The following is a 21,879-nucleotide window of genomic DNA, read 5'->3' as shown; positions in this document are numbered from 1 at the left end:
ACGGATCAATGTGTTTCGCTGTGACCACTGCCCTCTGTGCTACACTCTTTTGACTGTGTCAGGATCTCTTGCAAGTTGCAACTGCAATACCTTATGGATATATTCCTGCCTGGCTGATCCCATATACGTTTATAAAGACCTCTAGGTCTTGGTAACACTAAGATTCATCCTTAAAAGTCACTTTCTGTAGATGCCCCAACTTGCCTGCTATGAAGAGAAACTGCCATCCCTGTTGCTTGATAATATAAGGATCTTACTACCTTCTAAGGTAGTAACAATGCTGACAATAGTCTTCGTTGTAGTTGAACTAAAAAAGTGCCTAAAAAAACACGAACTAATTCACAGTGCCCACTTACTCCTCCCCAAACCATGGGTTGGCCTTACAGTGAATCCTGTACAACTCCTGTACATAGGACAACTGAAGCCTACATAAGGAATATTCATATAAACAGGACCCAATAAATATACACACGTGGTCAAAATTGTTGGTACCCCTCGTTTAATGAAAGAAAAACCCACAATGGTCACAGAAATAACTTGAATCTGACAAAAGTAATAAGAAATTAAAAATCTATGAAAATGGACAAATGAAAGTCAGACATTGCTTTTCAACCCTGCTTCCACAGATTATTTTAAAAAATTAAACTCATGAAATAGGCCTGGACAGAAATGATGGTACTCTTAACTTAATATTTTGCTGAACAACCTTTTGAGGCAATCACTGCAATCAAACGATTCCTGTAACTGTAAATGAGACTTCTTCATCTCTCGACAGGTATTTTGGCACACTCCTCATGAGCAAACTGCTCCAGTTGTCTCGTGTTTGAAGGTTGCCTTTTCCAGACAGCATGTTTTAGCTCTTTCCAAAGATGCTCAATAGGATGTAGGTCAGGGTTCATAGAAGGCCACTTCAGAATAGTCCAATGTTTTCCTCTTAGCCATTCATGGATGTTTTTAGCTGTGTGTTTTGGGTCATTATCCTGTTGCAAGACTCATGACCTGCGACTGTGACCAAGCTTTCTGACACTGGGCAGCACATTTCTCTCTAGAATCCCTTGAAAGTCTTGAGATTTCATTGTACCCTGCACAGATTCAAGACACCCTGTGTCAGATGCAGCAAAGCAGCCCCAGAACATAACAGAGCCCCCACCATGTTTCACAATAGGGACAGTGTTCTTTTCTTGATATGGTTTATTTTTCCGTCTGTGAACATAGAGCTAATGTGCCTTGCCAAAAACTTCCTTTTTTGTCTCATCTGTCCATAGGACATCCTCCCAGAAACTTTGTGGCTTGTCAACATGTAGTTTGGCAAATTCCAGTCTGGTTTTTTTATGATTTTTTTTCAACAATGGTGTTCTCCTTGGTCGTTTCCCATGAAGTCCACCTTGGATCAAACAACGACGGATGGTGCGATCTGACACTAATGTTCCTTGAGCTTGAAGTTCACCTTTAATCTCTTTAGAAGTTATCCTGGGCTCTTTTGTTACTATTCGTATTATCCGTCTCTTTGATTTGTTATCAATTTTCCTCCTGCGGCTGACGCGCCCAAGGGATGGGGACTCGGCGTCCGGGCCTTGCTGTTTGGTTTTGGGGGATGCCGCGGTGGCTGGCTCCCGGGGCCGTACCCTGGGGTCACTCTTAAAAGCAAAGAATAATGGGGGAAAGGTGTATGGGAGAGGGGAAAGTTTGTGATGCCACCCGTGGTGTCTGGTGAGGATCACCAGCGCTACTACAGTCCTCGGAGGCCGGTGATCAGGCAGCTTAGTTGGTGCGGCTCCCCACAGGTGGAGCGGGGCCTCAGGGCAGCGTAGGAGAAGGGATGCAGAACAGATCGCTGGCGGGTGCAGAGCCGTGGAGGAAAGAACAGACAGAGGCGGGATTTGAAGTCATCCAAGTCTTTACTCACGGTAGTGCTTTCTCAGCTCAGAGCTTCTCTCTGCTGTCACACGGCGAGCTGTGGCCACCAGGGTGGGGTTCAGCACACTCCAGGTAGTTCAGGAGCGCTTGACAGGACCCCCCGCTTGTAAAGTGTTCCTCTCCTTGTGAAGCTTTTCTCACCTTGTGTCCCCCACTGTGTCCTGTACGGGTACTGCGATGTCCTTGATGGGTAGCTTGTAGCTCCCGGACCGACTGGGTGCCCATCTTGGTTACTAGTGGTGAGAACTTGGCGTAAGGCCGGGTCCCTCTGGATGAACTCAGATTAAGGAATATAGGTGGCGACTCCGCTCCGTCCGTATCCCCCTGGGATCCACATAAGCCTATGGACTTTTCTGACAGAGACGTGAAGTGCAAAGTCAGATAATCGGGGACCGGTACCCCCTCTTACGGCGGGGTCTCTCTGGCAGGGCCAGAATAAGGTATGCAGGTGGCGACTCCGCTCCATCCGCACCCCCTGGGATCCTTTCGCCTGTGGAGCTTAACTCCTCTGCTCCCCTCCTGGGCCTTCTTGGTTGGACTCTGACCTGGGACAGAGCCGGTTTTAACTCTGCCCCAATCCCCCGTCTCGAGGCCTGAGACCGGGAACCGCGGACCCTGAGGCGGCTGCAGCCTTGTGCTGACCTGCCGTCCCAAAGACCCACGACTAAAGACCCGGTCATTAAAATGGCCTCCAGTTATATATGATTCTATTAAGTGCTAAAGTAAAGTGCTCCACCCTCACTCACTACATAGTTCCCCCTAACTTTGGTTCCCCCCCAACTCCTCCATTCCGGACCGGGGCAGTACTATGGTGCTTTTAGGCCCCCTGCAGAACTGGAGTGGTGTAGTGTTGAGTGTGTGCTAGGGGTCCTGTGCGGTGCTCCATCCTTACCTTGGAGAGGAGATACCACACCTCATTTTGAGGTGCAGTACCCCTGTGGCGACTGAACCCTCAGGGGTCACGTCCATGGAGGTTGGCTACAGTCCCATGGATCTTAAATTTCTGAATAATATGTAGTGTTGAGCCACCCCCGTAGTGTTCGAGTTCGGTTCGGTTCGTCGAACACCCGTGTGTTCGCCGAACTGTTCGTCGAACTGTTCGTCGAACACCTTCGAACACCGTTAAAACCAATGGCAGGCAAACAAAAACACATAGAAACACATAGAAAACACCTTCAAAGGTGTCCAAAAGCTGACAAACTGCTCAGAAGACACAACTAACACATGGAAAAGTGACAAGTACATATAGTCATGCGAAAAGAAAAGAGGTGGAGGAGTAAAAGGAGGGGGAGACACAGATATAGGCATGTAATGCCCTTCTAAAATCCAAAAAGTGAGAAGCCGAGACGGCCAGTCCGCTCCTGCCCGTGCCACCTCCGTGTCGCCGGGTTTGTGCCAGAGCCGCGGTGAACCCTGACGGCCAGCCCCCCTCTCCCAATACTGGTGCCTGTCCGCTGGTGGGTCGAGAGAGCCCCCCTGTGGTGGAGGCAGCTCTAAGCTTTTTAATTTAAATTGTCCCTCTAATTTGAATGAATACACTTTAAATCCATTTACAAGGATCTATTGGAGGGCAAGTCTCATGCCAGCAGCCGTGTAATTCCAGCTCCAGTAGCGTCCACTAAAGCTGCTGCAGTTAAAAAGCTTTTATAAGGATCGAGCTCGGCTGTCCACCGCAAGGCATCCTAGTGCCAGTCCCAGCCCCTATGCCTTGGGGTGCCTCCTGATGCTCTTCACTAAGTATCCCGTGGTCCCGAAGCATTTCCTTTGAAAAAATTAAGTGTCCAAACTACAGGTGGTGTAGCTTGCTTAACAGCCGGGATAATCCGCTGACTAGCAGACACTGCTACTAGGCACAAAGTATTTCCTGGGCTAGATGCAGTTAAAAATTTGTAAGTAGATACTCTCGTTGGATGCTGAGAAAGCATTCCATAGAGTCTCCTGGCACGCCATATATGATTCTCTTAAAAAGCTTGGGGTAGGGGTCTAGGGGACCCTTTTATAGCCAAAACCACGGCCCTGTATCACAATACGTCACCTAGGCTGAAGGTAAATGGAACTGTAGCATCGAGGGCTCGGTTGCTACAGACGTATTGCACCTCACCCAGAGGTGTGATATCTCACTCTCAGAAAAGGATGGAGTGTGGATCAGGACCCGACACCTGCATGCATTACACCACATTGCCGTGGGGCAGGGCGACCAATATGCCCCTGAGATGGGCACGACAGTCCCTGTCCCTGGCTGGAGTGGGGGGAGGGAACACTGAGGAAGGGGAACCCTGCAGTGCAGGAGCAGGGAGGAAGCAGTTCCTGGGTGCATTGAGAAGGGAGTATAAAAGGTGGGCACCATCTTAGTTCAGTGCAGAGAAGTCTGAGCAGAAGTGGCAGGGAGCAGGGGCTCTGCATGAGCTCTGCTCCGGAGGCGGGCCTAGTAACAGAGGCCCAGGCCTGCAAGAGGGAGAAGGAAGGAAGAGGAGCGGAGAAGGCTCCAGGAACGAGGAATGAAGGGATCCCAGGGGTGCGGACGGGCGAGTCGCCACCGCACGCCCGAATCCACCTGCGTGGAGGGGTCAGGCCAAAGGGGGAGACCGGTCCCCGAACTAGTGGAGGCAGGAAACGACCCTCAGCTAGAAACCGGAGGCTCTGACATTTTATGTGGCGCAGCCCCTTGCTCCACCCGCTAGGAAGGCACCACATAGGGTCAGGGAAACTGGCGCCAAGTTTACCAAGAGGAGGCCCGAGGCAGCCGGACAGAAGTGTTGGTAAGAAAGGCCAGACAAAGGACACACAAAGGGGGTCCTGTGAAGCGCTCCAAAGTTATCTGGGAGTTGTCTGAGCCCCTCACCTGGTGAGCACAGTACGACGTGGGCAGCCGTTACCTGCAGACGTGGTCTGGATAATAAGAACTGTGAGTAAAGGCCCTGAACTGCATCACTGACTCCGTGTCGTTACTGCTGCTGCCCTGCACCATCACCCCCATCCTCCGCATACACTGCCCTGAGGCTATACTCCTCCCGTGGGGAGTTATGCTACGCTCTGCTGCACCCACAACACCAGCCTTAGCGGTCTGCCCTGTAGCGGCGGTTCACTCTGACCGCAATCCACGGGTGGCGTAGTCGGACATTTAAACATCAAAACCACATAAATAGTTCCGCCACTGGTTTGACCGCCCTGAGCCACGGAACCGGATCACCGCCACGAAGACTACAACCACCAGCATCCACCAAAAAGGGTCCGGCTCCGGGTGTCCCAAGGCCCAGGGGGTGCGTCAGAACATTTTCATCACCTTTCACAATCACCAATGGGACAAGGCAGGGATGTCCTCTGTCCCCTCTCTTATACATCCTAGTGACGGAGCACCTGCTCTCATCAATTCGCCATAACCCCAATATTAGGTGGATTGAGGTGGGAGGCACCGAGTACAAGTGCTCTCTATTTGCTGATGATGTCCTAGTATATATCACTCAATCACATATATCCATCCCTGCTGTTATGGCTGAAATAGATCACTTTGTTACATGGTAAAATTTTAAAATCAATGCAGCGAAGTCTGAGGCCCTCGATGTCTCCCTCCCTAAATCCATATAGGATTCCATCCAGTCCAACTTTCCCTTTGCCTGGCCCTCACAGGGTATCAAATACTTAGGAATTCCTATTCATAGAGACCTCTCCCATCTATGTTATCTTAATTTTGGGCCCTTTATTGAACAATTCCATACAGACCACGGTTGGCAAGTTAGAACTGTAAGATTCACTACGTGAACCACTGGTGTTTTGTGGAAAAGCACATGTACACCGCGTTCCAAATTATTATGCAAAAAGTGTTTAGGAGTGATAAGGGAAGAATTTGTTTGTTTGTCAGTTAAACTCATTGATGGTGATGTGTGTCAGGGCTCTTTATATCACTGTAAGCAATTGCAGACACCTGTGCTAATTAGTTTGGCAGGTGTGTCCAATGAAAGGCAAGACTACTTAAGAAGGCTCTCTCACATTATTAAGCAGCCTACATTTTCTGCCAAAATGGGAAAGAAAAAGGATGTGTCGGCTGCTGAGAAGCAACAAATTGTGGAGTGTTTAGGTCAAGGCATGACTACAATCAACATTGTGCGATGATCAGGATGAAGTGTCTTGGCAATCAAGAAGTATGTAGCTGATTCACAGTACACACGTGTGCGTGCTGATAAGGGCAAATTGAGGACTCTTTCCTACAGGCAATTACGTCAGGTTGAAAGAGCAGCGGCAAAAAAGCCTTGTCATAGCAGCAGACAAGTTTTTGAAGCTGCTTGTGCCTCCAACGTCCCGCGAACAACAAGATGCAGGGTCCTTCAGAGGTTTGCAGCTGTGCATACGCCATCCTGTCGACCTCCTCTATCCACTTCACACAAGCAGAAACGGCTCTAGTGGGCCAAACATTACATGAAGACTGATTTCAAAACTGTTTTGTTCACGGATGAGTGCCGTGCAGCGCTCGATGGTCCAGATGAATGGAGTGGAGGATGGCTGGTTGATGGACACCCCACGCAAACACGGCTACAGCGCCAACAAGGAGGAGGTGGAGTAATGTTTTGGGCTGGAATCATGGGGAGAGAGATTGTCGGCCCCTTTAGGATCCCTGAAGGCGCTAAAGATGAACTCCATAATGTATGTGGATTTTCTCAAACAGCACTTCCTGCCATGGTTCAAGAAGAAGAACCGTGTATTTCACAGCAAGATCATTTTACTGCATGATAATGCACCATCTCATGCTGCACATAAAACATCTGCATCTCTGGCTGATATGGGCATAAAAGGGGACAAACTTATGGTGTGACCCCCATGCTCCCCTGACCTCTACCCCATTCAGAACCTTTGGAGCATCATTAAAAGGAGTGTCTATGATGGCGGGAGGCAGTTCACATCTAAGCAACAGCTCTGGGAGGGTATTCTGTCCTCATGCAAAACAATTGAAGCAGAAACCATCCAAAACCTGACAAATTCAATGGACGAGAGAGTTCAGAAGCTCCTTTCGAACAAGGGGTCCTATGTGAAAATGTAACATCACCTAGAATAAAGTTTTGAGTTGAAAACTGTTTGATTTCAGTTTCTAACAACCTGCTAATGCTTATAATTTCAAAAATGACCATTTTTTTGGTCTTTATTAAAATGAAAAGGTTGATCGAAAAGTTTGGGGGATCTAAGAGTGTGGCAACCCAGTAGTCATGATTACTTCGAATTCTGACAATATGAGGGTCATGCTGCAGGTAGTGCAGCAAGAAGGCACTTATGTGTCTTGCGCATCTCGGAGCCCCAAAATTATTTTCCGGGCTAGATGCAGCTAAAAATTATTTTTAATTTTAAATCTGGTGAAGCTTATTATAGATGGCCTAATAGGATCAGTGCTGCACACTGCTACAAAGCCCAAATTATTTTCCAGTCAAGATACAGATAAACATGATTAGTAATTTGAAAGCTTAAAACGGTTGGTAGGGTGATTTTAACCAATCATCAAGCTTTTACTCTCCCCAGGATGACACAGGGGTAGAAAAGTCGTTTCGGATCCATGATTTGTTCATCTTTATGAACGTGAGTCTGTCTACATTATCAGTGGAGAGCCGCGTGCGCTTATCTGTCAGCACACCACCAGCAGCGCTGAACACACGTTCAGACAGAACGCTGGCTGCGGGGCATGACAAGATCTCCAAGACGTAAGTGGCTAGCTCCGGCCATTTATCCAGATTGGAAGCCCAAAAAGAGCAAGGGTCCAGTGACACAGTCGTGGCTTCAATGTTTACTTGGAGATACTCCTGTACCATCGTCTCTAGGCGTTGACTATGTGTCAGACTTCTTGTCTCCTGTGGCCTTGCAAAGGATGGGCTAAAAAAGTGGTGAAATGATTCCGCAAAATTGATGTTACCAGCAGATACTGTGGTTCTGTTACGGTTTGAGTGCTGAACACTTGACGGTCCCACGGTTGGCAAGTTGGAACTGTGAGATTCACTACGTGCACCACTGGTATTTTGTGGAAAAGCACATGTAAGATTCTGCAACAGTCTCTGCTGATACTCCTGCATGCGTGCATCCCTTTCTATGGCAGGAATAATTTCTGCAAATTTACTTTTGTACCGGGGATCTAACAGTGTGGCAACCCAGTAGTCAGGATTATTTCTAATTCTCACAATTCGAGGGTCATGTTGCAGGTAGTGCAGCAAGAAGGCACTCATGTGTGTTGCGCATCCAGGAGCACCAAGTCCCTGTTGTGTTGGTGGCGAGGTAACAATCATGCTTCCTTCCTCTGTCCTCTCCCCCCAACCTCGCACAACAGAAATGTGATCAAGGTCTCCCTCATCTGATGAGTCTTCCATCAGTTCGTCCTCCACTTCTTCCTGGGCTCCTGCACCTTCCTCACTTGTTTGGCTGCTACCATGCGCCCTGGTAAAATCATCTCCCCCACCCTCACATGCCTGCCGCCCTGGTGCTGCCGACCGTCTGCACCTTGCAGATGTTAGCCCTTCCGCATACAACTCCTCCTCCTCTACTTCCTCCACCTCCTCTTGTGCCACCACCTGACTCCGAATTCTGTTTAACATGTGCTCCAGCATGTAAATCACCGGAATAGTCATGCTGATAATGGCATCGTCAGCACTAAACATCTTCGTCGCCATTTCAAAACTGTGCAGAAGGGTGCATAGGTCCCTGATCTGAGACCACTCCTCCAGCGTGATTTGCCCCACCTCTGAATCTCGTTGGCCCAGGCTATACGTCAGAACGTATTGCACCAGGGCTTGTCGGTGCTGCCACAGTCGCTGCAACATGTGCAGAGTTGAATTCCACCGGGTAGGCACATCGCATTTTAGCCGGTGAAGTGGCAGGCCCAACGACTTCTGTAGAGATGTAAGTCGCTGAGCTGCGGGATGCGAACGGCGGAAGTGAGCACACAGCGACCGTGCCCTCTGCAGAAGGCCATCTAGTCTGGGATAGTGGGCTAAAAATTGCTGGACAACCAGGTTCAACACGTGAGCCATACAAGGCACGTGTGTGACATTGCCCCGGCGAAGGGCCGCACCCAGGTTTGCAGCATTGTCGCACACGGCCTTCCCTGGTTTCAGGTCCAGTGGAGACAACCATTCATGAAATTGGTTCTCCAGAGCTGACCACAACTCCTCAGCTGTGTGACTCACATTTCCCAGACATTTCAATGTAAAAACCGCCTGATGACGTTGAGCCCTACTGCCAGCATAGTAAGGAGGTGTGCAGGATCCCTTCTGCGCAGTTAGAAAGCTTGTGGCATGACCAGACAGGCTTTGGGTGCAGGTGGAAGACTGAGAGGAGGTTGAGGAGGCAGAAGCAGTGGAGGAAAAATGACATAAAGAGGATTGACGCACAACTCGTGGGGACGGCAAGACTTGGACAGCAGCCCCTTGTCCTGCTGTCACCATAGTTACCCAGTGCCCAGTCAGTGACATGTAACGCCCCTGTCCATGCCTACTCGTCCAAGTGTCTGTGGTGAAATGCACCCTGTCACACACAGAGTTTCTCAAAGAAGCGGTGATGTTGTGTGCGACATGCTGGTGGAGCGCAGGCACACCTTTCTTTGAGAAGTAGTGCCGACTGGGCATCTGGTACTGGGGCACTGCGACGGACATAAGGTCTCGAAAATCCTCTGTGTCCACCAGGCGGAAAGGCAGCATTTCTGTAGCCAAGAGCTTGCAGATGGTGAAATTCAACCTCTTAGCTTTCTCATGGCTAGGAGGAAATGGTCTTTTACTTGTCCACATCTGAGGGACCGAGGGCTGGCTATTGTGCTTAGACGGGGTTGATAAGGGTGTCCCCGGCAAACTGCCGGTCTGTGAGGAAGATGCAGGCGGACATGTTAGGTTGCCTTGATCCAAAGGTGGTGCTATCGATGTCGGACAGCGCTCAAGACCAGCTGGTGTTACCACCTCCAAAGAAAATGATGACCTGCCAATCACGCTGGCTGTTGCGGGTAAAGAGGTGGCAGGTCTGCGCCCCAAAACAGGTGTGACTGCTGTCCCCCCAGTCACAGAGGATGAAGAGGCCGCGGATGCACAAGATATGGCAGACGGTGGTTGGCCCGGCCGTCTAGACCGCATTGTAGCACACTGAGCTTCCCACTGCAACTTATGCTTCATGTCCATGTGCCGGTTCATGCATGAAGTACTCAAACTATGTATTTTTTGGCCTCTACTTAGCTTTTGCTGACAAATGTTACAGATAACACGAGTTGGGTCATCTTTATCGATCTGAAAAAATGCCCAGGCTATGCAAGGCTTAGCACCCATGCGACCTGAAGAGCCACCACGACTTGTGGTGAGAGGCAGAGTTGTGTTTGAGGATGCAGTTGTTGACGTGCTTCCAGTACTACGTCTCTGTCCAGGAAGGCGCAACCTGACCTCGTCGTCACTAGCATCTTTCTCCACCTCCTCTGCTGACCTCATCTCTTGGCTGACTGTGGGTTGACAGTAAGTGGGATCTCCGACCTCATCATCATCACCCTGTGCGTTATCACACCCGTCGTCCTCAGAGCCAACCTGTTCCTGCCCTGACAAAAAACTAAAGTTGTCGCTCCAATCAGGTATTTGAGTCTTATCATCGTCTTCCTCATTGTCTCCACCAACAGGAGTTACAGTTTGGGAATGAGGGTCTACATTATGGTCAGAACCTTCTGCGTCTGGTCCTGGATCCGACTCATAAAGATTCTGGGCATCAGTGCAGATCATTTCCTCGTCTGGATTCACAGAAGCGCTGGAGTCGACCTCTGATTCCCAGGCTATAGTATGAGTAAACAGCTCTGCAGACTCAACCATCTGTTCTACCTCATACTCAGACGGGCAGCTGGAGATTTGGGAGCTGTGAGGAAGCAAGTGCGATTTGGGTGACACCTTTGAGGACTGGAGTATTTGTGATGTTGAAGTTGATGTGGAGGAGAGCCCACTTAAAGGAGCACTTGATATCCGTTGAAGCACCTGCTGTTTTTGTGCCTCATCTGGAATTTGTAGCGATTGGCGTGGCCGTAAGAAAGGGATCTTATCACATTGTCCGCTAAAAGAAGTAGACATTTTAGTTTGGCTGGAAGATGGTCTTTCTTCTGCACCTACCCCACGGACACAACCTTTTTTCCCCTTCCCAACACGGCTATTCCCCTTTCCACCAGCAGCAGGCCTTTTTCCACTCATTTTGGTGGTTAACTAATTCACAACTCTGGAGTTGTTTGCACAAAAAAACAATGGATGGTAACCGAGCAGAGCTGAGTGGCCAAACTGTGGTATTAGGCCAAAACTATTGGCTGGGTTAGATGCAGAAAAAAATTATTTTTAATTTGCAACCTGATGGAGGTCAGTATAGATGGACTAATAGACCAAGTCCCACACACCGCTAGAAGCCCAAATATTTTTTCAGAGCTAGATGCAGAAATTTTTTTTATTCAATTTGCAACCTTATGGAGGTCAGTATAGATGTACTAATAGACCAAGTCCCACACACTGCTAGAAGCCCAAATATTTTTTCAGAGCTAGATGCAGAAAAAAATTATTTTTAATTTGCAACCTGATGGAGGTCAGTATAGATGGACTAATAGACCAAGTCCCACACACCGCTAGAAGCCCAAATATTTTTTCAGAGCTAGATGCAGAAAAAAATTATTTTTAATTTGCAACCTGATGGAGGTCAGTATAGATGGACTAATAGACCAAGTCCCACACACCGCTAGAAGCCCAAATATTTTTTCAGAGCTAGATGCAGAAAAAAATTATATTCAATTTGCAACCTGCTGGAGGTCAGTATAGAAGGACTAATAGAACAAGTCCCACACACTGCTAGAAGCCCAAATATTTTTTCAGAGCTAAATGAAGAAAAAAATTATTTTTAATTTGCAACCTGATGGAGGTCAGTATAGATAGACTAATAGACCAAGTCCCACACACTGCTAGAAGCCCAAATATTTTTTCAGAGCTAGATGCAGAAAAAAATTATTTTTAATTTGCAACCTGATGGAGGTCAGTATAGATGGACTAATAGACCAAGTCCCACACACTGCTAGAAGCCCAAATATTTTTTCAGAGCTAGATGCAGAAAAAAATTATTTTTAATTTGCAACCTGATGGAGGTCAGTATAGATGGACTAATAGACCAAGTCCCACACACCGCTAGAAGCCCAAATATTTTTTCAGAGCTAGATGCAGAAAAAAATTATATTCAATTTGCAACCTGCTGGACGTCAGTATAGAAGGACTAATAGAACAAGTCCCACACACTGCTAGAAGCCCAAATATTTTTTCAGAGCTAAATGAAGAAAAAAATTATTTTTAATTTGCAACCTGATGGAGGTCAGTATAGATGGACTAATAGACCAAGTCCCACACACTGCTAGAAGCCCAAATATTTTTTCAGAGCTAGATGCAGAAAAAAATTATTTTTAATTTGCAACCTGATGGAGGTCAGTATAGATGGACTAATAGACCAAGTCCCACACACCGCTAGAAGCCCAAATATTTTTTCAGAGCTAGATGCAGAAAATTTTTTTATTCAATTTGCAACCTGATGGAGCTCAGTATAGATGGACTAATAGACCAAGTCCCACACACTGCTAGAAGCCCAAATATTTTTTCAGAGCTAGATGCAGAAAAAAATTATTTTTAATTTGCAACCTGATGGAGGTCAGTATAGATGGACTAATAGACCAAGTCCCACACACTGCTAGAAGCCCAAATATTTTTTCAGAGCTAGATGCAGAAAAAAATTATTTTTAATTTGCAACCTGATGGAGGTCAGTATAGATGGACTAATAGACCAAGTCCCACACACCGCTAGAAGCCCAAATATTTTTTCAGAGCTAGATGCAGAAAAAAATTATATTCAATTTGCAACCTGCTGGAGGTCAGTATAGAAGGACTAATAGAACAAGTCCCACACACTGCTAGAAGCCCAAATATTTTTTCAGAGCTAAATGAAGAAAAAAATTATTTTTAATTTGCAACCTGATGGAGGTCAGTATAGATGGACTAATAGACCAAGTCCCACACACTGCTAGAAGCCCAAATATTTTTTCAGAGCTAGATGCAGAAAAAAATTATATTCAGTTTGCAACCTGATGGAGGTCAGTATAGATGGACTAATAGAATGATGCTATGCCCAAAAGATTTTACTTCACTAGGTGCAGTAAAAAAATTGGTATTCTATACACAGGTGGTATATCTTGCAACACAGATAGGCTACTCCACTGACTAACACACTCTGCAATAGGCCAAAAAGCTTTGCTAGATTCAGCCAAATGCTGTGAAAAAAACTTGCACAGCACTGGCACAGACCTGCCTGGCAAAAACTGATAGGAACTGATGTAACCTAGTCCTGAAAAGGACTCCAATTACAATTAGTCTTTACTCCCACAATCTATCTATTTAAGAGCACAGACCTGCCTGATAAAAGTCGTAGGAAATGCTGTAACCTAGTCCTTAAAAGGACTGCAATCACAACTATTCCCTACTCCCAAGCTATCTGTATATTTGTGCGAAAATTGGCTTGAAATTAACAAGGTATAGCGCACACAGCAACAGCGGTGCCGTCTAACACGCAGCTGCAGCAGTGAGAAAATGGTGGCGATGGGGAAAATGGCTTGGTCTTATAGGGCAAGGACATGTGACATACACTGCCAATCACACATGCCCTTGCTTGTGTGAAAAAAAGCACTTCGCTCCGTGTGTGCGCTGCTGATAGGCTGACAGATTGCACCTCCCCACTGCAAATGCGGGAAAGAGAAAAAAAAATGGAGATCTTCATTGTTCCTGCAGAGATCCATCCCCTGCGCCTCCCCCCGCCCCGCTGTACACTCAAACTGCGTATTAACATTAATTTTCATCATTACTGAGAAAAAATCCAGTTATGATTTTGGTGCACGAACAGTTATCGAACATAACCTCGAACAGCCGAATTTTTCTCAAATTGTTCGTGTTCGCCAACCGGCTCGAACACCGCCCAAAACAGCTCGAATTTGAGATTGGCGAACAGTTCGAGTAGAACAACGCTCATCTCTAATAATATGTGCAACTGTAGTCACAGGAGCATCAAGCTGCTTGGAGATGGTATTTTAACCTTTACCTTTAACTTGTCTATAATTTTCTTTCTAATCTCCTGAGACAACTCTTTCCTTTGCTTCCTCTGGCCCATGTTGAGTGTGGTAGACACCATGTCACCAAACAGCACAGTGAGTATCTGTAGCCCTATATACAGGCCCACTAACTGATTACAATATTGTATACACCTGTGATGCTAATTAGTGGACACAACTTGATTTAACATGTCCCCTTTGTCACATTATTTTCAGGGGTACCATCATTTCTGTCCAGGCCGATTTCATGAGTTTAATTTTTTTTTAAATTCTGTAGAAGCAGTGTTGAAAAGCAATGTCTGACTTTCATTTGTTCATTTTCATAGATTTTTAATTTATTACTTTTGTCAGATTCAAGTTATTTCTGTGACCATTGTGGGTTTTTCTTTCATTAAACGAGGGGTACCAACAATTTTGACCAACAATTTTGTACCAACAATATGACGTGTGTATATTCTGGAGTCTTCAGAATGGGTGTTCATTCATGTTCTCTACCTTTACAGGTCCATAAAGGGGATCGCCTCCAGGGTACTCCATATCGCTGCATGAGGGGGTCTTACTCGTACTAAGTATCGACACAGAAGTATGCTTACACAGCATTCCAGGTCTCCTGTCTAAAGCTATCAGCAGATTTGACTCAAAACTGTTAACAGACTACCTTTAAAACTTTTAGGGACTTGAATTATATTAAAGGGGTTGTCTGGGATTCATTTTAGCATAGGCTTGCAGAAGTAAAACATTACAAGCACAGCTATATTCATCCTGCTCAGATTGACTGCTGCTCCACTGACGCCGCTGTAGATAGCACGAGCTGCAGAGTCCAGTGATTAAATTTTTTTTCCTGGACAACCCCTTTAAAATGGACTATGAAGAGTATCCCCACTAAACACCCCTTCCTAAATACACATAAATGCATGGCTATTTCAGCCTGTTCTGATACATATATATTGATGAGTTTACAAGTTTACCATCATTCTTTGCCCATATATTTATTTGGCAGTCATGTAGCCTGAAATATTGATGTATAATTTATTTGCGCAGAATTTGGATTGCGATATGCTACTGTTGGTCTGTAAATTCCCCAATATGTGCCAATGTTTCATCTTAATTGTAAACTGTTCATTTTGGGAGAGTACGGCCTGGGAGTGAGGTGATTCCTGAGGTATGTCTGCTACGTAAAAGTAAAGCACTACAATACACAGCATGTGAAGTTAGGAGCGGAGTCCATTATACATTTTACATTGATGCCTTGTTGATCCAACTTACACTAGTGTTATATACAACTTGTTTTTTTCTATTTAATTTAGCAGTAAAAATATAAACTCTAATTTCCAAGATTTGCTTTACCTTCTGAATTTGAGCAGATGTATCTTCTCTAGATCCGAGCAGCAATAATGACAAGATTGCAGAGATACTTGGTGGTGATACTGCAATGTTTTTATCACTCTCCGAGTTCCTCAACTCATTGGCAAGGTCAAATGAAAATTGATTGATGCTTTTGCTGATTGATTCCATTGTGTCCTAGCTAATTAACATATGAAAATAATATGATAGTTATATACAGCCATTAAATTATAATATTTTATTAATGTACTGTATGCTATTACTATTATTATTATTATTATTATTATTATTACTACTAATATTTAGATTCTAACATATTCCAGGTTCTGACACAATTAAGACAGAGAAGTGTTATGAACTCTGCATCTCAAATTGCAGTTCTTATAAATTCCCCCATAAACTCATAATATTTTCCTACAGCCTCCACTAGAGGGATCTCAAGGCATAGAGAATTTTACAGCTTTTATTAATCCTTGAATCCTGAGTGACCTCTAGTGGTGGCTGCCAGCAACTGATGTTTTATCAGTTGCTTTGTGAATGGAAGCCGAGTTTTTGCAGTTCTGTTGAGTAGATTTATTAATTTATTCTTGCTATTAAATACATTGAAACATGGTTTCAAAGTCCTTATACCGCCTTTATGAAGCACATGTACCACTCCTTTTCTGAAATCTGAAAAAGGCCACTGCCCCATGGGCACACATGAATTGGACAATTTATGCACTAAGAACCTTCATTTTTTTGTAAGTACATCTTACTGAGTAACAATACAGTTTAGATTCAATGTTTTCAGTGTTTTCATGTATCTTAGCCCTCACAGAGTGCTGCTGTGTTTTCTTTTTGCATATTGTGTAGCTACTGCAGCTGGCACCTATTCACACTTAGAAGGTGCTGATCAGGTTTTTTTTTACTCTATCTATCTATCTATCTATCTATCTATCTATCTATCTATCTATCTATCTATCTATCTATCTATCTATCTGTCTATCTATCTGTCTATCTATCTACATGGCAGAAAAAAACACTTAAATACTGAATGGATGACCTATGTCTTATTTTGGCGGGTTCCACTCTATCTGCTGACCAGCAGAAATAACAATTGAAAAGAAGGGAAGGACGGCACATCCAGTCTTAAGTAAAAATCTTCAAACTTTATTAGAAGTCCGTTACATTAAAATCTATGAACTAGTGAAGGCATAGTCACTCTAACAGTGATGTGCCACCCTCACCTTTTCTTTCTATCTATCTATCTATCTATCTATCTATCTATCTATCTATCTATCTATCTGTCTGTCTGTCTGTCTGTCAGACAGACACACAGACAGACTGTCATGCAAGGTATGGGAAAGACTTAGTGCAACACAAAGGAAAGAGGGAAAGGGAGCCCAGACTCTAGGGAAAGAGGGGAGTGGAGACTTCCTAGGCTGATCTAATATCACCCTGTCTTCACTAAGGTCCCTATATTGGTTCTTCACCAATCGCCGCACGTGAACCTCGCCCTGTCTTTCCCTGGCATTTGGCCCTGACTAGGGAAGGGAGGGGATGAGTGCTAGTCGATCCCCACTGACAACTAAAGACAACAAGGGGGAACAAACAAGGGAAGCTATCTTAGCTTTTAGTCGACTTCAGAGAGATGGACACCCGTCCTCATAGCACCAGAGAGGAAAAAGTAATGCATTTGCTCCGAGCCTGTCACGGGTGTGTCAGAAGTGACAGACAGTTGCCCTGCAGTTGGTTGCAGGAGATCTCTACGTTTGGCATTACAAACATCTTCCTACAGGCTGGCTGTCTCTAGGACCTAGCGGCTACATCCCTCTGGCTAATTAGCTCCCTGGCCTGGGTGTATAAATACCTTGTATGTCTGAGAGGGAGATGCCAGCGATATTCATTTCTACTTGTGAAGCTTAGCAAGAGCATTACTTCGTTCTCTCTGGAGCTTGAGGCCATGTACGCATTTGTTTGGAGTCGTCTAAAGCTAAGCAATTCCCCCTGTTTTTCTATCCTTGTTGTCTATAGAGTTTAGTGGAGATCGACTAGTGCTCATCTCCTTCCAAGCCATATGCCAGGGAAACTCAGGTCGAGGCACGCGTGCGGCGATTTGTGAAGAGCAAATATAGGGACTGTAGTTGAGACAGGGTGACACTAGACCAGACTAGGAGTTCTCCACGCCCCCTCCTCCCTAGTGTCTGGGCTCCCTTCCTTCTTCCCTCTGTGTTGCACTGAGTCTTTCCCACACCTTGCGTGACAGAGCCTTCGCAAGAAGTAATGTGAGTATAGCTGAAAACTCCCTCTAGCAATCAGCTGGTATTTATATACCCTGGCCAGGGTGTTAATTAGCAAGAGGAAGGTAGCCACTGGGTCCTAGAATGACAGCTTCTAAGAAGGTGTCTGCAGCGCCAAACAAAGAGATCTGCTATAACCAACTGCAGGGCGACTGTCTGTCACTTCTGACACACCCGTGACACAAACAATCTGTTATGCGCTTAGGTGGAGCACGTGGTTCAGACAGAAAATCTGTTATGCTCCTAGGTGACTCATGTGGTTCATGGACCCACTGTGCCACAAGCCGGACCCTGCAAGGGCGTGACTAAGTAGCTACCCTGGTGTTCCCTGGAGCCCATAGTGGTGAGGTCAGGCTTGTGCGACAGGTAGTTGCCAGGTGCCACTCTAAGGCGGTGTACGACTGTAGCTGCTGACCCCAAAGGGCAGAGAAATTTCTCAATATGGCAGGACGGCCACTTATGACAGGTTCAGGCTGTGCAGACAGGACAGCCACTGGGACAGGTTCAGGATATGGCTATAGGGACAGGTTCAGCATTCTAGCCTAGGTATTCAGCCCCCAGGGTGGCAGACTGGTACCGCCGCAGCAGCCACAGGGTACAGGTACCGCAGACTTGGTTTTGGGATTAGGACACCGCTGAAGCGGTCACTGGAAGCAAGGACTAACTAAGGCAGACTAATGGGACACAGAAATAGGATACTATAACAGACTAGAGATGGGGGACCTGGCAACATACAAGTGCATACACACCAACCCCCTAACACAGAACTATAGTGGTTGCTCAGGCACTTCCCTATTGGGGAGGGTACCTTTTATGTAAGATGTCTCCCAGCTATTGGCTGGGAGACGCCTTCCAGGTGAACACATTATCAAAATTTTTCCTAGCTGTCAGCTGGGGTGATTTTTCCATGTGTGCACTGCCCCTTTAAGAGCAGGGAAGCACGCACACGCGTACTAGGCGCGCTGCCCACACATAGTGCGGCGCACGAATCAGAAAGTAGAAGACAGGAACAGAGCATTTTGGGGACAGCGCTGAGGGCCGGGGTGGCGAGTAAAGCGGTGTCCCTGTCTGGGGGGAGAAGGGGACACCATGCAGGGGTGTCAGCAATGGCGCTACACTATCTATCTGTCTATATCTATCTATATCTGTATCTCTATCTATCATCTATCTATATCTCTCGCTTTCTACCTATTTATCTATTTCTTGATATCTATCTATTTCATTGTCATGGAAACCTCTCTTAAGAGAGAGCTTTTGGGGGAGACACTTGGTGTTTCAATACGTTTGACAGTTTTGACCAAATCAGGGCGTCGGCAGCAGATACATACATTATATATGTAGAGAGATATACAGTGTAACGGGTCCGGGAGGCGGACTGTAACGGGTCCGGGAGGCGGAACCTCTGAGCTACTATACAAGGGGGCGGCCCTTGTAAGGGAGCGGGTGGCAGTCTCTGGGTGAACGGACAGGGAGTTACGGCAAGTGATCAGGGCAGTCTCTGGGTAAGGGGTAGGTACGACCTGTGATGGCAGAGCCTCCGGGTAGGCTAGCAGGCAGGTGGTAGATGTGTGCTCCCAGGTGAGCAAGCGAGAGTCTCTGGAATAGCAGGTGGTCACGGCACGTGACGGCGGAACCTCCGGGCTGGCAGGCAGGTAGGTAACGGAGAAGCGCTCCCAGGTGAGCGGGCAAGAGTCTCTGGAATAGCTGATGGTCACCGCACGTCACAACGGGACCTCCGGGCTGGCAAGCAGGCAGGTAACGGAGATGCGCTCCCAGGTGAGCGGGCAAGAGTCTGGAGTAGCTGGTGGTCACAGCACGTGACAACGGAGCCTCCGGGCTGGCAAGCAGGCAGATAACGGAGAAGCGCTCCCAGGTGAGCGGGCAAGCTGGTCCATAGACAGACTGACCGGAGTAGTAAGGCAGACCGTCGGACCTCAGGCAAGCAGGCAGGTAGCTGATATGCGCTCCCAGGTGAGCGGGCAGGCTGGTCCTTTAGACAGACTGACAGGAGTAGTAAGGCAGACCGTCGGACCTCAGACTGGCAGACAGGTAACAAGTATTCAGGCAGGAATCAGGCAGGTAACTGGCAGGTACTGGCAGGTAACTAGCAGGAAACTGGCAGGAAACTGGCAGGTAACTGGCAACGGAACCTGAGGGCTGAAGCACAGGTGAGACACAGGTGCAAACAACATTGCTCGGGCACCTCCATTTTGGAGGAGGTGCCTTATATATGATGAAGTCCTCCGGCCATTGGCCGGGGACTCTTTAGGGCGGCGCGCGCGGCCCCTTTAAGAGGAGGGGAGCGCGCGCGCGCCCTAAGCACAGGGGCCGGGAAGGAGCGCGCGCTGAGAGCAGAGCAGGAGGAGGACGCCGGGACGGAGCGCGCGCTGACAGCAGAGCGGGGGAAGGAAGCCGGGCACGGAGCAGAGCGGTGAGAGGAGCAGCGTCCCTGCCTAGCAGAGGGCAGGGACGCCGGCACTACAGTACCCCCCCCTTTAGGCCCCCCCTTTTTTAGGCCAGACAGAAATTTAGCTAGGATGAGAGGGGCATGGATGTTCTCCCGGGGCTCCCACGTTCTCTCCTCAGGACCAAACCCCTTCCAATCTACCAGGAAAAAGGTCTTTCCTCTTACCCTTTTGGTGGCAAGAATGTTCTCTACCTCAAACTCGTCCTCAGCAGAAACCGGAGCAGGAGGCGTACCTGTAGACTTGGAAAAAGAGTTAAGTACCACAGGTTTGAGGAGAGACACATGGAAGGAGTTAGGGATCCGTAAGTTGGCCGGGAGTTTCAATTTATAGGCCACCGGGTTGATCTGACTGATGACCTCCAGTGGGCCGATGAACCGAGGCCCTAACTTATAGGAAGGGATCTTGAGCCGGACATATTTGGACGAGAGCCAGACTTTATCCCCAGGGCGGAATTGAGGAGGGTCCAGACGTTTTTTGTCAGCGTGTCTTTTCATACGCTCGGATGACAGAAGGAGTGCGGACCGGGTACTCTCCCATATGGAGGAAAATTTGTTAACAAGAGATTCCGCAGCCGGATTGTCCGCCGAGGTGGAGACGGGAAACGGGATCCGAGGATGCTGACCGTAGACTACAAAAAACGGGGATTTGGAGGAAGACTCGCTCTCGTGATTGTTGTACGAGAATTCGGCCCATGGCAGGAGATCCACCCAGTCAGAATGGTGGGCATTAACGAAGTGCCGAAGGTAACTGGTCAGGTTCTGATTGATCCGCTCCTCTTGACCATTAGACTGTGGGTGGTAAGCGGAGGAGAAGTCCAGGGTGACGTCCAGCAATTTACAAGTGGCTCTCCAGAAACGGGAAGTGAACTGTACCCCACGATCCGACACGATGTGACGGGGCAGGCCATGAAGACGGAAGATGTGGCGGATAAAGTCTTTAGCCAGCTCGGGTGCAGACGGAAGACCTGGCAGTGGAATGAAGTGAGCCATCTTGGAGAAGCGGTCAGCGACCACCCAAATGACCGTACAACCGGCAGAGACGGGCAGATCAGTAATGAAGTCCATCGCTATATGCTGCCAGGGGGCAGCAGGTACTGGCAGAGGTAGGAGGCGGCCGGCCGGCAGGTGTCTCGGAACTTTGTTGCGGGCGCAGGACACACAGGCAGAAACAAAGTCTATTACATCCTTGTGCAGGTTAGGCCACCAGTAGTGCCGGGTAATAAGCTGGAGGGTCTTTTTCTGACCGGCGTGGCCAGCTAGTTTAGACGAATGACCCCAGTGTAGAATCTTCTCCCGATCAGGTACTGGTACGAACGTCTTACCAGGAGGAAGACGATTTAGACTCACGGGAGCCACCTGCATTACTCTGGCGGGATCGATGATATGTTTCGGATCCTCCTCGAGATCAGACACCAGAAAGGATCGAGACAAGGCATCCGCCTTGACGTTTTTGTCAGCCGGGCGAAAATGAAGGACAAAATCAAAACGAGCAAAAAACAAGGACCACCGGGCTTGGCGCGGGTTAAGTCTCTGGGCATGCTGGAGGTAAGCCAAGTTCTTGTGGTCAGTGTAAATTATTACCGGGTGAAGAGCCCCCTCGAGCAGGTAACGCCACTCCTCCAATGCCAGTTTGATGGCCAATAACTCTCGGTCTCCTATGGAATAGTTGCGCTCAGAGGAGGAGAAGAGTTTAGAGAAGAAGCCACAAGTTACCATCCTCCCGGAAGATGATTTTTGAGTAAGTACCGCTCCGGCTCCAGAGGAGGAGGCGTCAA

General features: G+C 47.4%; 1 protein-coding gene across 1 annotated transcript in view; it reads right to left on the bottom strand.

Moving 5' to 3' along the window:
• The window catches only part of LOC141265508 (serpin B4-like), an 87,327-nt gene that overhangs the window by 23,387 nt on the left and 42,061 nt on the right, over positions 1-21,879 (bottom strand). Inside the window, exon 2 of the mRNA XM_073678673.1 lies at positions 15,362-15,539. Coding sequence (XP_073534774.1) covers positions 15,362-15,529 — 168 coding nt within the window. The 5' untranslated portion in view covers positions 15,530-15,539. The remainder of the gene's footprint in view (positions 1-15,361; positions 15,540-21,879) is intronic.

This window comes from Phyllobates terribilis, unplaced genomic scaffold, assembly GCF_046119375.1.
Source record: "Phyllobates terribilis strain yellow unplaced genomic scaffold, ASM4611937v1 Scaffold_4__5_contigs__length_816908805, whole genome shotgun sequence".
Classification (NCBI taxonomy): Eukaryota; Metazoa; Chordata; class Amphibia; order Anura; family Dendrobatidae; genus Phyllobates; species Phyllobates terribilis.
The sequence above is the reverse complement of the archived record's forward strand: the minus strand, read 5'-3'. Positions and strand labels throughout refer to the sequence as shown.